This window comes from Ruditapes philippinarum, unplaced genomic scaffold, assembly GCF_026571515.1.
Source record: "Ruditapes philippinarum isolate M1 unplaced genomic scaffold, ASM2657151v2 ctg672_1_1_1_1, whole genome shotgun sequence".
Lineage (NCBI taxonomy): Eukaryota > Metazoa > Mollusca > Bivalvia > Venerida > Veneridae > Ruditapes > Ruditapes philippinarum.
The window spans coordinates 35,697-51,756 of NW_026866363.1; the positions used below are offsets into that span (position 1 = coordinate 35,697).

General features: G+C 31.2%; 1 protein-coding gene and 1 long non-coding RNA gene across 2 annotated transcripts in view; both read left to right on the plus strand.

Moving 5' to 3' along the window:
* LOC132732278 (6-phosphofructo-2-kinase/fructose-2,6-bisphosphatase 4-like) overlaps nucleotides 1-8,099 on the plus strand; it is a 38,236-nt gene extending 30,137 nt beyond the window's left edge. Inside the window, exon 10 of the mRNA XM_060718669.1 lies at nucleotides 7,887-8,099. Coding sequence (XP_060574652.1) covers nucleotides 7,887-8,003 — 117 coding nt within the window. The 3' untranslated portion in view covers nucleotides 8,004-8,099. The remainder of the gene's footprint in view (nucleotides 1-7,886) is intronic.
* On the plus strand, nucleotides 1,149-3,423 carry LOC132732279 (uncharacterized). Its single transcript, XR_009626005.1, has 2 exons — nucleotides 1,149-2,989; nucleotides 3,048-3,423. It is a non-coding gene; the product is annotated as an uncharacterized LOC132732279 (long non-coding RNA).
* Nucleotides 8,100-16,060: the final 7,961 nt, after the last annotated feature.

Genomic DNA, 16,060 nt, shown 5'->3' on the forward strand with positions numbered 1-16,060 from the left:
TCTTCAAAACTACTGAAAGAAATGGATTGAAACTTCATACGCCTGATCTCTGTTATTATCTTACATGATGGAAACGGGTCCTATAACTCTTAAGTTACTTTTTTACAGAGTTATGCCCCTTTTTCTTACTTTCAAGCACTGAGAATAGTCAACTGAGCTGTATTACGGACAGATCTTGTTGTATTTTGATATTTAAGTCCCTTAAACTTCATTTGGACTGTTCCAAATTTAAAACAAGGTGAATCCATAACAGAAATTCAGCAGTTAAAGGGGAAGTTTGGTTATTGGAAAATTTGAAAGGTTGCATTAATGACCAAAAGTATCTATTTTGTATATCACATAAGTATTGGTATAAATACCTTTAAATGTTCAGCATTATATATATATGGTTATGATTTTTATCAAAACCTTTGTTTATATATATATTTGTACAATATATATTAAAATTTTATAGTTGTAATTTTTGTCCTATATATTGTTTTGAGGTTCTCATTGTCATTTTATACTTTTGTATTACCAGAGATTGACTACTTAAACAAGAGTTATTTTAAGGAGCTTAAGAACGCTAGAGGTATATGAAGCTTAACAAAAGAATATTTAAGGGGCGTATGTGGCCAAGTAGTTGACTTCAAACCACTTGCCCCTCTCGACAGGGACTTTGAAAAACTGTGTATTTCTTAATTTTAAAGTCAGGTTGTTTTCTTTTGGCATATCAACTTTTGGGGGCATTACACTATTTTTGTTGAGAATTTTGAGAGAATAATTGCACAAGATTTTAAGTTGATAATATAATGCTTGTAGCGTTTTACGCTCTAGATGAAGTTGGAATGACTGCAAAAAATGTTATATTGTTTTTAGACAATTTAACTGAAGAAAATCTTACATTAAAGTATGTTCTAATCATGGTTAAATTTTAAACACAAATAAATAAATTTGCTTTATAACAATTTTACTTACTCATTGGAAATAAAAAAGAAAAATTGTAAAGTTCAGTGCTCTAGGGGCGCTAATTGCAAGTGATAAGGTATTATAAAAGGCCGTGCCCTCGGGGGCATTTATTGGAAATAATACAGTATGTGTGCTACTTAATCGGCTTTAAGCTTATGTGTTTCTTTCCTTGCATGTTAAATATATATTTATGCAAGTTTAATAATATATTTTTTTAATCAACTTAATGCTTGTCATAATATAAAATTCCATCAAGATCTGAAATTATGATCTTCTAGTTACCTCACAACCAGATGAGGCTTATACTGGAATCATTTTGAGACACAAATTGTAGCTTTTTTCTAATATCTGATATTTTTTGTACATAATAATCTTTGAGACTCTGTTTTGAATGTAAATAACCATTTGCTTTTCTACAAATAGCTGACATAATATATAAATATTCTCCTATTTCTTGATGAATTTTTTGTTTCTGCAAGAGAAATATTTTTTTCACCTCTTGCAGAAGCAAAAATAGAAATTAAAAGAAAATTTATTGACATCAATATAGTATATACTTTATTCAGGGCACAGACAAGAAATGTTTTATTGTTATATAGATTTACATATTACCATTTTCTGTCAGGGATTTTTAAGATGACATGTTGTTTATAGTCGTATATATTACCTATGTTAGGTTTCACCTTCATAGAAATATGACACTAACAGGGCTTGTTTTTGCTTAATGTTAAGTAAATCTGTATTTAGCAAAAGTCACCTTTTGTGATTTTTGTTTTAGCTTGAAACCACTTGATTTATTTAAGCATAAAGAAAGCATAATGTAAGTGGATTAATATTACGTAGTTTTTTCCCATCCATGATAAAAACTGCTTTAAATACTTGTGTCCTTTGTCTTATTGGTTTGTCATAAGTTAAGTAGGTCAAGGTCACTTGGTAGTAGGTCAATGTCTTTTGGTATTGAATTAGGTTAAGATCAGAGGTTGTACAGTTTTTAAGACCCAGTGTAATCAACAGAGCAGATAGTCATACTATAGCATGAACCTAGCACTTGTGAAATTGAAATATATGCACAGCATAGGGCTTGTTCACAATCATGATTTGGTTTTTAAGCTACTCTAATTTCTGCATAAGTTCAGCTTGTAAATTTGCAATCGTTTCATCTACTGTGTTCAAATCATAAGTACATCACATTATGTTGTATTTTCAAGCACTTTATTAGGACATACTGAAATATGGCCTTGACCTCAAAATGACATTGACCTTTCAAGGTCAAATTTTCAAAGAGTCAATCAATTTTGCACATGGATTATGGGTATAAGTTTTTGTTATTGTGCAAACAGTTTCTTTATTCTGTTACATTGTTTATAATTTATAGAAAGAGTGCCAGATGCCATATTTATAGAGTGTCATATTAAGATGTAATATGCTTCCAACATATTTTTTTGTTACTGATTAAAAAAAAGACACACTTGTAATGTTTCTTAAACAATAACAATCTGACCATATCAAAACAGTTGAAGGGTATATGTTTCATTGTGCATTATTTTAATAGACAAGCATTAACACCACATGCAGTGCTCTTGTTCCAAGATTTTTAGGGCAAGTGACTTTTAATTTATTTTCTTCCTTTTTTTTAACAGTGAAATTAACTTTATTCTTGGAATTTTGAAATTCTGTTCACTACAATTACATGTATATAACTTATCTTTGGTGAAGGTGAAATTCATGTTTTTCAAATTTTGGTTCAAGGTAGATAATACTGGCATTAGATTATTCCCCTTGCTGTAAGGAATATTATACCAATATATGAAGTTATTCCCCTTGGTTCAATGTAGAAAATACTGGTATAAAATTATTCCCCTTGCTTTAAGGAAGATATACTACAAATATTAAGTAATTCCCCTTCCCCTCCTCAAGGCAGATAGTACTGATATTCGTTATTCCCCTTGATTAAAGGAACATATACAAATATTCAGCTATTTCTTTTAAAGAAGATACATTTGTATTAGATTAATCCCCTTGATACAAGTTTGATATACAGGTATTGGGTTATTCCCCTTTGTTCAACAAGTTTGATATACAGGTAGTTTAATATACAGGTATTGGGTTATTCCCCTTGGTTCACCTTAAAGGTACGGGTATAAGGTTGTTTTCATTAAATATTTATAATGATTTGTCATTTGAAACTGTGTTAAATCTGCCATAGCTAGGTATTTGATAACATTTATACATGTATCAATAGAATTTGTAAACACAAAAAGTGTTTTTGAAAATTTGTTCAGGAATTATTGGATTATATTAAAGAAAACAGTATTGGTTTTATATTTTAGAACATATGCACACTAGTCAGGACAGGGGTTGTAACTCTTCAGGTCCTTGTAGTGTCTCAGATTTATATTATAAACAGATTTACGGAAGTTGTTAAATTGTTGTTGAAATTTTTTTTATTTCTCAATAAAAGTGGTAGAAAATAATTGTAGTTGTTATTTTATTGTTTATTTAGGAAAAAGATAACAATTTTGAGTGCATTGTTGTAGAATAATGCACAGTTTGAGATCAAATGTGCATGACTAGTATAATCTTAAAGGCCTTAAGGCTTGAGTGATTAATCACAAAGCATTTGAACGATAAACCATGCATTATTATACCAGAATACAATAAAAATTGTTTAGCACGGAGAAAGGTAGTCTATTACTGGTGTAACTCTCCAGGAACAGTGGTTAGGAAACTACCCGCCTATATGACTGAAATACTGTTGGGAAGAGGCGTAAAATGAAACAAACAAACAAAACAAAACAAGAAAAATTAATTTCTATTTCCATTCTAACATGCCAATAAAAATGAGAATCGATAAAAATATGCTGAACAACATTGAGCGTATAGGTAACTTTCCTGGTATCATTTGGTTGATTGACATCATATTTGACGTCATATGGGCGTGTAAACATACGTTTTATATGCTGTGTATATATTGTATAATAATGCACTTGACAGGACAATAGTGTGAAATATGTTAGAACTTGTGACGAAGCTACCTTTTAAACCGAGTGATGTTTCAATAATTATGAAGAAATGCTTAGAAACCTATATCTTACTAAGTCTACAAGTATGAAGTAAAAGTAAGTTTAACCTTAACCTGCAACTTTTAGGAACAAAGCCTAATTCCTAGCACTGGAAATACACTGCTTGTGTAGGGCATCCTTTAAAAAAAATATTTAAGCCCACCTTTTCATTTAAGAAACAGTCACACCTGAACTGAAGCCATGCACTGATTTTAATATTATACTGAAATCTTAACACTATAGGTAACCATTTTTATACCGAAAGGGCATATTATGTTATACCCCCTGGCGTCCGTCTGTCTGTCTGTCCGCACTCACAGGACAGTAATTATGTGGCTAGAGGGACAATAGGTAACTGTTCTTTCTCTTTGATGTCATTCATTCCGTAATGCTTTTATGTGGCTATTTTCTTTTGTGTGGCTAAAAAGAACAATAGAGAGAACAATAGAGTAGCCACCTAATTACTGTCCTGTGAGAACATCCGTCCATCCGTCCGTCAGTTAGCAATTTGGTTTCGGGAGCATAACTTAAGTTGCATTTGACCCACAATGTTCAAACTTCATAGGATGATTGTCCATATTGGGTAGAAGACCCCTATTGATTTTGGGGTCAAAAGGTCAAAGTCACTATTACCTTAAAACTGAAAACAGTTTCCGGAGCATAACTTAAGTTCCATTCGACCCACAATGTTCAAACTTCATAGGATGATTGTCCATATTGGGTAGAAGACCCCTATTGATTTTGGGGTCAAAAGGTCAAGGGTCAAGGTCACTATATCCTTAAAACTGAAAACAGTTTCCGGAGCATAACTTAAGTTCCATTTGGCCCACAATATTCAAACTTCATAGGATGATTGTCCATATTGGGCAAAAGACCCCTATTGATTTTGGGGTCACTAGGTCAAAGGTCAAGGTCACAATTACCTTAAAACCAAAAACAGTTTCCGGAGCATAACGTAAGTTCCATTTGGCCCACTATATTCAAACTTCATAGGATGATTGTCCATATTGGGTAGAAGACCCCTATTGATTTTGGGGTCACAAGGTCAAAGTCACTTTTACCTTAATACTGAAAACAGTTTCTAGAGCATAATTAAAGTTCCAATTGGCCCACAATATTCAAACTTCTTAGGATGATTGTCCATATAAGGTAGAAGACCCCTATTGATTTTGGGGTCACAAGGTCAAAGGTTAAGGTCATTATTAATAACTTAAGTATTAATCAACCTACAGCTGTAAAATTTTATAGGATGAACAGCTAATTCCCATGTCTTACAAAAAAAAAACATTTTCGGGCATATAATGCTCCGACTAGCGGTGCTCTTGTTAGCTTTTATTTTTCCATGAAGAGTTTAGCTTTGTTTGTGTATCAGTGGTTGTCATAACAACTTGTTATGGTTTAGTGTGCAGCCTCATATCTTATTAAAACACTAAGAATAAGAACGGTAATAACTTCACACATGACGATATGATAGTAGATTGTTAACTAAAACACTTTATTCTTATTCTAGCATGGCTTATTACTGAATTATTCACCATTATGAATCTGGAAAATGTCTGATAAAGGTTTTGTGTGTTTCTCCTCTAGAGGTATTCACTAACAGATCTTTCGAGTCACTAACTAGGACACATAACTCTAGCAGGAATTTTTACTGGATTAATGCCCTTAATTTGAGCTATAAAAAGAATTCTTGAATGACTTGGTTTATTACAAGCACTGAGAGTTGTCCACATGTCTGTTTAAAAGCTCCTGTTATTATCTTTATTTAAAAACTTTTTTATGCAAAAAATAACTTTCTTGTAGAAAATGACTGACATTTATAGACCAAGTCAATAAAACCTATATTTGATCTTTCTCAAAGACTTTGCTATGCATAAAAACTTCACAAGACATACACTTTGAAATTATATTATACAAAAGCAATAAATTGTGTATTTCGGTCAATATTTTCTTTATTTTATGTTTAAGGAAGGAATGTTAGTGATTATCAATAAGGAAATCAAATTTATGAAATTCTTTATGAATTAGTTACTTGCAGATCAGATTTTTATGCCCCCCTTCAAAGAACTTTGCATTTGTCTGTCTGTCGGTCGGTCTGTCGGTCCGTTGACCAAAAGGTTTCCAAGTGATAACTAGAGAACGCTTAGGTCTAGGAACTTCAAACTTGGTATGATGATTGTTCATGACTAGTAGATGACCCCTATTTATTTTGGGGTCAAGGAGTCAGAGGTCGAGGTCACATTGACCTTGAAGATAAAAACAGTTTCCGATCAATAACTAAAAAACGCTTAGGCCTAGGAACTTCAAACTTGGTATGCTAATTTTTCATGACCAGTTGATGACCCCTATTGATTTTGGGGTCAAAGGTCAAGGTTACATTGACCTTGTAGGTAAAACCGGTTTCAATAACTAAAGAACACTAAGGCCTAGGAACTTCAAACTTGGTATGATGATTGCTCATGACCAGTAGATGACCTTTTTTGATTTTGGGGTCAAGGGGTCAAGGTCACATTGACCTTGTAGGTGAAAATAGTTTTCTATCAATAACTGGACAACCCATAGACCCTTGACCTTCAAGCTTCACAGATGCATTGCTTTTGGTCAGAAGATGACCTCAATGGATTTTTGGGGTTAAAGGTCAGAGGTCAAGATCACATTGACCTTATAGGTAAAAACGCTTTCTGATCAATATCCCAACAACTCATGGCCCCTTTACCTTCAAACTTCACAGGTGCTTTGGTCTTGGCTAGTAGATAACCCTATTGATTTAAAGGTCAAAGGTCAATGTCATATTGACCTTGTAAGTAAAGACGGTTTCTGACCAATAACTCAACAAATCAAGTTACCTTGGTTGATTTTTTTAAAACTAAAAATGCTTTTGGTATACACCTTTCAAGGTCTTATGAAATATAACAACTTGGCTGTCATTAATGAGACCTACATGATTCATAAAATTTATGCATACATTATTTAGTAAGATTTGTTATAACTTTGTCATAAAATTGCTGCACACTACCTTTGCGGTCACAATTACCTAGTGCCTATTCATAACCAGTAGATAACCTTTATAAATTTTTTGGTCACTAGGTCAAAAGTCAGTCATAATAACCTGATCACATGACAAATAGGCTGCCAATAGGGGGCATAGTTATAACATGTTTTACAATTATATCTTGTTTCCTTTAAATCAAGACATTTTATTGAATAATAAACATGCAAAATACATGTATATTACTTTATTCCACTCATAAATGCAACTAAAGAAATATAAATTCAACATTGAGAGAATGGAAAGCTATGATTGACTCTGAAAATAAAAAATATATGTCCATACTTAAATTATGTAGACAAAAATTCCTTATCAGATTCCATTTTAAATGGTAGAGTGTGTGCTAGTTCTATGCTCTGTGTTAATTAAGACTGAAAGGGGCTGATAAGCAAAAAGGTTTAGATTGCTTTATGTCTATGATTCTGTGATTTGATAGATTTAGTAATACAATTTTAATTTATGGTTCATCGGTGGAACTTGTATGGATGTGTGGGTTTAAACCCCATCAGGGGAAAGCTGTTGAATCAAAAAGCAAGAAACTTTACACTCATTGCTCGGTACTTATTGGTTCCAGGAACAGATTAAAAAATGTAATCAAACTAAAAATTAGTTCAGTATAAGCTAAACAAAAATATAACTGGGCCAGCCTACATATCAATCCCTTTGGGTTTTATATTGTTGCACTATTTTATAAGTTTTATATTGAAACCCCCTATTATGATAATGGACAGTTCCATTTTCAATGCAGGACGAGTCCACTTTATAAGAGCAGAAGAGAAATGGAGAGAATGGGTAACTGATGTTGTCATAATTATATATATTTTCAGAATACTGATCTCAACAGATCAAAGGATGACGCCATGGCAACAGTGCCACCTGTAGACCAGTTAGAAGGGGAGACAACTACTTTACAGAACCCGGCAGAGGAGCCATTTATAGAATAGTCATCAATTAAACCACGCCCAACAAATGTCCGGCCCACATTGTTTCTGCATGGATAGGAAACTTCATGCTTGGTTGGTTATGGGCGTAATCTGCATTTGATGATCTTTAGATGTTTGTCATCTATGTTAAGAGATATGATTAGAAATGATCTGCTTGATGTTTTGGCATAACTCAGATATTTGTAAATTTTTGAAAATTTGGTAACATCTTTCAAAGCTAACTAACTTTCATTTGATGTTTGAAATTTAATTATAATTATGGTTATAAGGGAAAGATATCTGTGGTTGCTTAATTATTTTTTCCTGATTTATAATGCATTTCTTGTTCCACTTGCTTCTCACTGCTGTAGGTTCTACATTGTGTTTGTAACGTTGAATGCAGAATGATGTTCTTTGTGTATTCACTAGTCTTGTGACTCAAGAAGAATACTTAGCATTGAATACTAAGCATTTGATGTAAGTGTGAATAAATGGTAAAAATATTTAATTATAAACTAACTTCTGGATTTAATATACAAAATCAAACCACCAAGATACTATGGCTTAATGTAAATACAGCTGGTACTTAATCAAAACACAAAACCACCATTATTATTTTAATATTAATGCAGACAATAAAATAATATTTTATCTAAATTTCTGAAATTGTATTATATTAGTTACTGACTGATTTATACTAAATACTACTTTCATTGATTGTCTATAAGACTATAATTATTTACTTGTTTTGTTGTTGTATTGGGCATTTAGTAAAGTAGTGTAGTATAGGCTGATTAAAACATTTGTTCAATGTTTCTTATGTAATATCTGTTACAGAATACTCGGAGAAAACTGGTTAATAGAGAAATCAGTTAGAAGTTGTAAAATTATTTCTGGTACACAACAGTACATAGGAAATATTGCACGAGTTGCATAGCTCACAAACCCTCAGGGGATATTCCCACAAACCCACAGGGGATATTACAAACCCACAGGGGATATTCCCACAAACCCACAAGGGATATTCCCACAAACCCATAGAGGACATTCCCACAAATCCACCAGGGATATTCAGACAAACCCACAATTTTCCCACAAACTCGCTGAGGATATTCCCACAAACCCACAGGACATTTCACACAAGCCTGCAGAGATATTCCCACAAACTAACGGGTATTCCCACAAAATCTCATAGTTATTCCCACAAACCCTCAGGGGTATTCCCACAAGTAAGCAGCATTATTTAAACTAGCCCATAGGGGTTTTACACAAACCTGCATGAATTACCATATTATCATCAAATTTCTTATAGATATTTATTCAACAAAAAAATCATATCACTGAACAAATGTGTGACCTGGCTAGTTGTATACTGTAATAATTGTTGTGATGCATCTATGAGACCTTGTTGATCAAATACAATATTTTCAGGTATTTACTTTATTTTTTGTGATTTTTTTCTTCCATTGTTAACCTGTTTATTAAATAAACCCTAAGGTGATCGACTGCAATGACTTAAATATGTACTATACAGTCGGACTGGTGTTTAAAACCACCTCTGAAAAAGATCATCCTTTGAATAAAGATCAGTTGTCTGCAAAGCTTCATTGATAAAATAAAACATAGGTTTACCTCCAAATATAGACCATTTGTCTTTAAAGGCCATGTTCAGTCTCTCCCTTAGATGGACTTTGTTCACAGATTTGACTGTACTCTACAATGCATTTTGAACAAATACTGTTTCACCTACTTAAAATAGTAGTTGTATTATATTGTTTGTAAATTAAAGAGACACATTTTGGTAAACCTCTGTCTAGATACATGTATTTCAGCAAATTTGCATTGGCATTGAGTCCCATGGATTTTTTTAAAATCTGCACTGAGCACACTGTATTACCAAAGGAATAGAGAAAATAAGGTGATTGTACAATTTTTGAAATTTTATAATTATAGTGCTAGCTATAGCATAATAGGCTGCATGCGATATAAAGATATCATCACCTTAGTGCAGTAACATGTCAACTCCTTTTGAATTATTGATCTATAAGGAGTTAACCTGTTACTGCACTAAGGTGGCCATATGCAAAATTGTACATTGTAAAACATTGACAAAATGTTTTTTAATTAGGGTAAATAACTGTTGTAGGAGATATACTTTACTGTTATAAGGAAGTCAAACTTTCATATGTTTTTTGTATACAAACTGTAATCATTTTAAAACATAATACCATGGTGTTGACCTCAAAATTCAATACATAATATTATGTGCGCAAGTCTGTTATAGATGTTTTATGTATTATGTGTTAAATAATTATAGGGTATAGTTTTTTATTCCCCTTATGTTTTTTTCTCCCCCTTCTGTGTCATAATATATCTATAATGTTATTTCTTTGTTTGACTGCAATTACTATATAATGTGTTGTTGAGAAAAAATAAAACAATATCAGGGATTATTGTATAACTATCAGAGTGTTATTAAAGGTTGTATTTTATGTACTCTAAATAATGTTATTAATTTTAAAATAACCCATAAAATCACTGAGGTTTATTGTCATGATGAAACTGGAAATATCTTTCTAAGATTTGTGTACCAGTTGTTGTAGGTCTGGACCAGTAAATTGTTTGCACATTTTCGGATCCTTCCTTCACCCGGATTTTCCAGAAGAATCATTTTTATTGTGCAAAATGACCCCAAAATGAAAAGGGGTGCAATGCTTTTTACAAATCACTGAAAAATTGATTTTTATATGCCCGAAAAAATTTCAGGCATATTATGTTATACCCCCGGCGTCCGTCTGTTAGCAATTTGGTTTTCGGAGCATAACTTAAGTTCCATTTGGCCCACAATATTCAAACTTCATAGGATGATTGTCAATATTGAGTAGAAGACCCCTTGTAATTTTTTGGTCACAAGGTCAAAGGTCACTATTTCCTTTAAACCGAAAACGGTTTTCGCTCAGTAACTGAAGTATTAATCAACCTACAGCTGTAAAATTTTATAGGATGAACAGCCATGTCAAATACATGACCCCTTTTGATTTTAAGGTCAAAGGTCAGGGCCACAATGACCTTAACACTGAAAATTGTGGTTTATGGAGCATAACACAAGTTCTTTTTACAGTGTTCAAACTTAACATGATTGCCTTTATCGAATAAAAGATCCATATCTATGTTGGGGTCACAAGGTCAAAGGTCAATATCAAATGACCTTTATATATTTACTTTAAGGGCATATAATGCTCCGCCTAGCGGTGCTCTTGTTAAATAAACATTTTTGGTTCAAGTATTATATACAATTACTGTCTGTAACTGTCTTCTGATAGAAATAAGAAAATTTGTGGTAAAGGTTCTTGCCTTTTCAGTTCTTATCCACTGAAACTTTAAACACTGTACAGGCACATATGTATTTGTAAATCACTGACTAATGCCTGAATTTTTTTACAGGCGTTTTAATACCTACTGGTAAATTAAATGTTCTTAAAAAATTCTTGGTTAAAGTATGATGAATCACCACAACCACTTGAGGTACTCATATGAAAATGCACTTGTGTCTTTTAGGTTGTCTGTAATTGCAGGTCTCCTATTAATCTAGCTCAGATTTTAACAAATCTTTCAATATTCACCTTTGCGAATGTAGAAAATTCTTACACAGCTCTTATTTTATGATCAAACACTGAAAATATTAGTTTCCTGTCATGTGACAGTAAGTGTGGTGTTGTTGTTTTGGGAAGCAGATTTTCATGTTTGACAATTTGTTTTTTAAAACATCTATTACTTGGAAATGGCAATATATTTGTAATATGCATTTAAACTTGTTGGAATGTCAAATTGTATGTTAATGTTTTGTTCAAATTTTTTGGAACAAAGTGAAAAAATTAAATGTAATATATAATTGTGAAATTATTACAGAAACAATCATAAAACTTTATATTTAAATGTGTTGTTGGTTTTACAGTATAGTGAAATAAAATTGTTGACCTTAAAAACATTGTGTTATCTTTTCTCATGAAAATTAGCATTTATTTTGAGGCATGCTGCTTAAAAGTAACATACCGGTAGTCAATGGCATTGCATATACGGTAATTCAATAACAAGATTCTGAAGTTATAAGTATGAGCATACAGATTTCAATTTGCTAATAGTCAGACAAATGGGAATAAATTAAACATGCAACCAAAATATCAGGGTGCCAATTACATGTATGCTATATGCACTTTTTGCTTTGACACTCTCTCATAAGAGGGTTGAACTTTCTACAAAAATATATTTGTGAAAAATGGCAAAAAACACGAGCAAAGAAATATTTTAAAAGTTTATTTTCATTCATTCATGTTAAAATTTGTGTGAGTTCTCTATCTATACAATAATATAACCTGACTTACAAACACATAAAATAATTACTCTCAGGTTATATAACATCAATGTGCCATTCACTCCATAAGAAAAAGGTTCATAGAAAACTACCTGATGATGCAAATAACCCCCTTTATCAGATTTTAAGTGACTAATTTACACAAATTTCATCTTGTCAACATCTCCTTTAACAATACAATTTAACATGAAAATTTTATAATATAACTAAACATTGGAATACTGATATCCTTCAAAGATAGATGATTTATTATTAACTAAAATGCATTATATTTTCAAATTAAATTAAGAAACACAGGGAACACCCACTCTTTGTATGTTTTCCCTCCATTTTTATATAATTTTCATTTTTATATAAATCATAATGAACTAATAGAATGACAACAATATTTTTTCTTCAATTCCTATAACTAAAAATTTATGCACCTTAGACCATCAATTTTTTTTCTTAAGTATAATCATTTCAAACTTTAATCCTTCTTTAGAAAATTTAAAAGATTTTTCCCCAGACATTGTATAAATTAGTATATTTATACCATATATAGTTTTTCATTTTTATGTAAAAAGCATTTAGAAAGAGGTTTGTTCAAAAGTATTTTGCAATTCTTGCAAACTATGAAAATGAACTAATTTTGAAACATAATTTAATAAACACACACATAAAAATATCTATTTTTAGATGTATACAATTAAAACACTCAATAAAACAAAAACACTCACACTGTATTCACAAATGTTGAAATAACAATAAATATTTCATTGAGCGTCCCAAAGGACTCGCTGAACTGGCGGCCAACTGTACATGTATATACACCATATGACTATAATGGATTGTTAAATATTGCACGAACAAATAAACAAACAAAATATGAAAAGTCATTTAAACACTCCCTGTTTAAACTTTTGTCAAACTTTTTTAAGAGTGATCGAAATTCAAATCATTCTCCTTTCCTTCACTTTTTGTTAATTAAAAAACAAAAAGGAAAAACAAAAACCTTTAATTATGTATTATATGAGTAAAATATCAAAACACATTATACTGCAATTAGAATACTAGAATTTTGAATTACAGGAATTATTATAGTAATCTTACAGAAAATAATGTAAATATATTAAAGTAAATATATTCTGAATCTTTTGTAAAAATGTCAAAAAAATTGAAAATGAATAATTATTAAAATTTTATATGTACATAACCTTAAGTATTTATGGGAAAAGTATATTTTAAAGAATACAAACAATTTGATTTTTTAGAAGGTTAAAAAGTACTAAAATCTTATGATAGTTGAAATGAGAAGAATATATTACATAATTTGTAGGATAGAATGTACTAAATTTAAAGGATTATAATAATGTACTAAAATGTTTTTCATAATGCAAAATGTAGTTTGTATGAAGCAGAAAAATGCATTTTATTTCATGAAGGATTTAATTACATGAAGGATTTAATTTCATAACAATATTTCATGAAAGATTAAATTTCATGAAGGATTTAATTTCATAACAATATTTCATGAAAGATTTAATTTCATGAAGGATTTAATTTCATGAAGGATTTAATTTCATAACAATATTTCATGAAAGATTTAATTTCATGAAGGATTTAATTTCATGAAGGATTTAATTTCATAACAATATTTCATGAAAGATTTAATTTCATGAAGGATTTAATTTCATGAAGGATTTAATTTCATAACAATATTTCATGAAAGATTTAATTTCATGAAGGATTTAATTTCATGAAGGATTTAATTTCATAACAATATTTCATGAAAGATTTAATTTCATGAAGGATTTAATTTCATAACAATATTTCATGAAAGATTAAATTTCATGTAGGATTTAATTTTATGAATTATATATTAAATTTCACAAATAGCACAATTTTAATGAAAGAATGGGTAGAATATACTAATACAGAACAAAATGTATTCTCTTTTTTAAAAGGAAATAATGAATAAAAAAAATTTTGACGGCCAGAATGTACTGAAAGCATGCAAAGAAAGAATGCACTAAATCTTAGGATTAAATATTAGAAGGGGTACTAGGTTTTAGGAAATACCAAATCTAACAACTTTAAAAAAAAATCCCTCACAAAATCTTTCTTATCAAGGAATAAAAAAATCTTCTCTTGGTAAACATAATTATTACCAAGGAAAAATTGGTTTAACATTATTAAACTAACGAAACCAGAACTTTTTTAACAAGTGATAATCAACTCTGTTTGGAAGAACCATATAAAAAATACATAATATAAATATAATATTATATACTATTACAATGTAACAATCTTATTAAATAAACAAAATCAAGCAGTTTTTTTAAAGTTATTAAAATTTTAAATGTTGCGGGCATTAAATAGATCAAACAATTATTGAAATTGGTCCCTCGGTGCTGTGGCATGAAGGTAGGAAATGATTACACAAAAATGTGAACTTACCATCAAAGTATACAAGGAAAAAAACATGCAATATTTCATATATACACTTCTAAGCTTAATATAGGTAACTCTGTTAAATATTTTCAAAACTAGTATTCAATCATGTTTTCTTTTGCATTGTTTATGTTGTTAAATTAACTTTACATTGGACTGGTAAGGTCATGGACTTTAATAAATCAAAGTATAAACAGATCACATTTGCTGGCACAGGACATGTGAGTCAAACTATCGGATCAGCTGATCTGAGCTTTATCCTGGTCCTTAAATCTTGGTGAACACGGGGCTAGGTGTCTACAGACTGGCCAGCATTTATGCTTGTGGCAAACACATCATTTATACCCAGCACCCAGAAATGAATTAGGAAAAGGATAACATGCACAGCATGGTTTTTGTACAAAGTACATGTACCGGTACATCAAATAGCATGTGAATTAACTTCATGTATATCAAAACATTCAATGGCCTTATTAATTTTAAAGGCACAAACCCACACACATAATATATTGGTTGGCACACTGTTAAATAGTAGCAGAATAAAATTGTTGAAATGTTGTTAAATAATAGCAGAATAGAAATGTCAGATTTTTCACTCTTACCATGCTAAATTTCTTAAATGTAATCTGGACAATACATTCATCTGTTTCAAAATATGTACTGACTGACAAGCAAACAGTGCAGACCATAATAAGATGGCACAGATGTGCCAATTGAGTCTGCACTAGTTGCTTTAGGCAAAGGGTTAATCAGTCTGCAAAGGTTGCTTAGGGAAATGGTTAATCAGTCTGCACTGGTTACTTGGGGGAAATGGTTAATCAGTCTGCACTGGTTACTTGGGGGAAATGGTTAATCAGTCTGCACTGGTTACTTGGGGGAAATGGTTAATCAGTCTGCACTGGTTACTTGGGGAAATGGTTAATCAGTCTGCAAAGGTTGCTTAGGCAAAGGGTTAATCAGTCTGCACTGGTTACTTGGGGGAAATGGTTAATCAGTCTGCACTGGTTACTGAGGCAAATGGTTAATCAGTCTGCAACGGTTGCTTAGGCAAATGGTTAATCAGTCTGCAATGGTTGCTTCGGCAAATGGTTTATCCGTCTGCAATGGTTTATTAGGCAAATGGTTAATCAGTCTGCAATGGTTGCTTAGGCAAAGGGTTAATCATATAAATGTTTATACTTGTGGTGTAATTTTATCATTTTAATAACATTCACTTTTTCAACAACAAAAAAGAAGGTCAAACCATTATGTGTGTGGGTTAGTAGCTTTAATA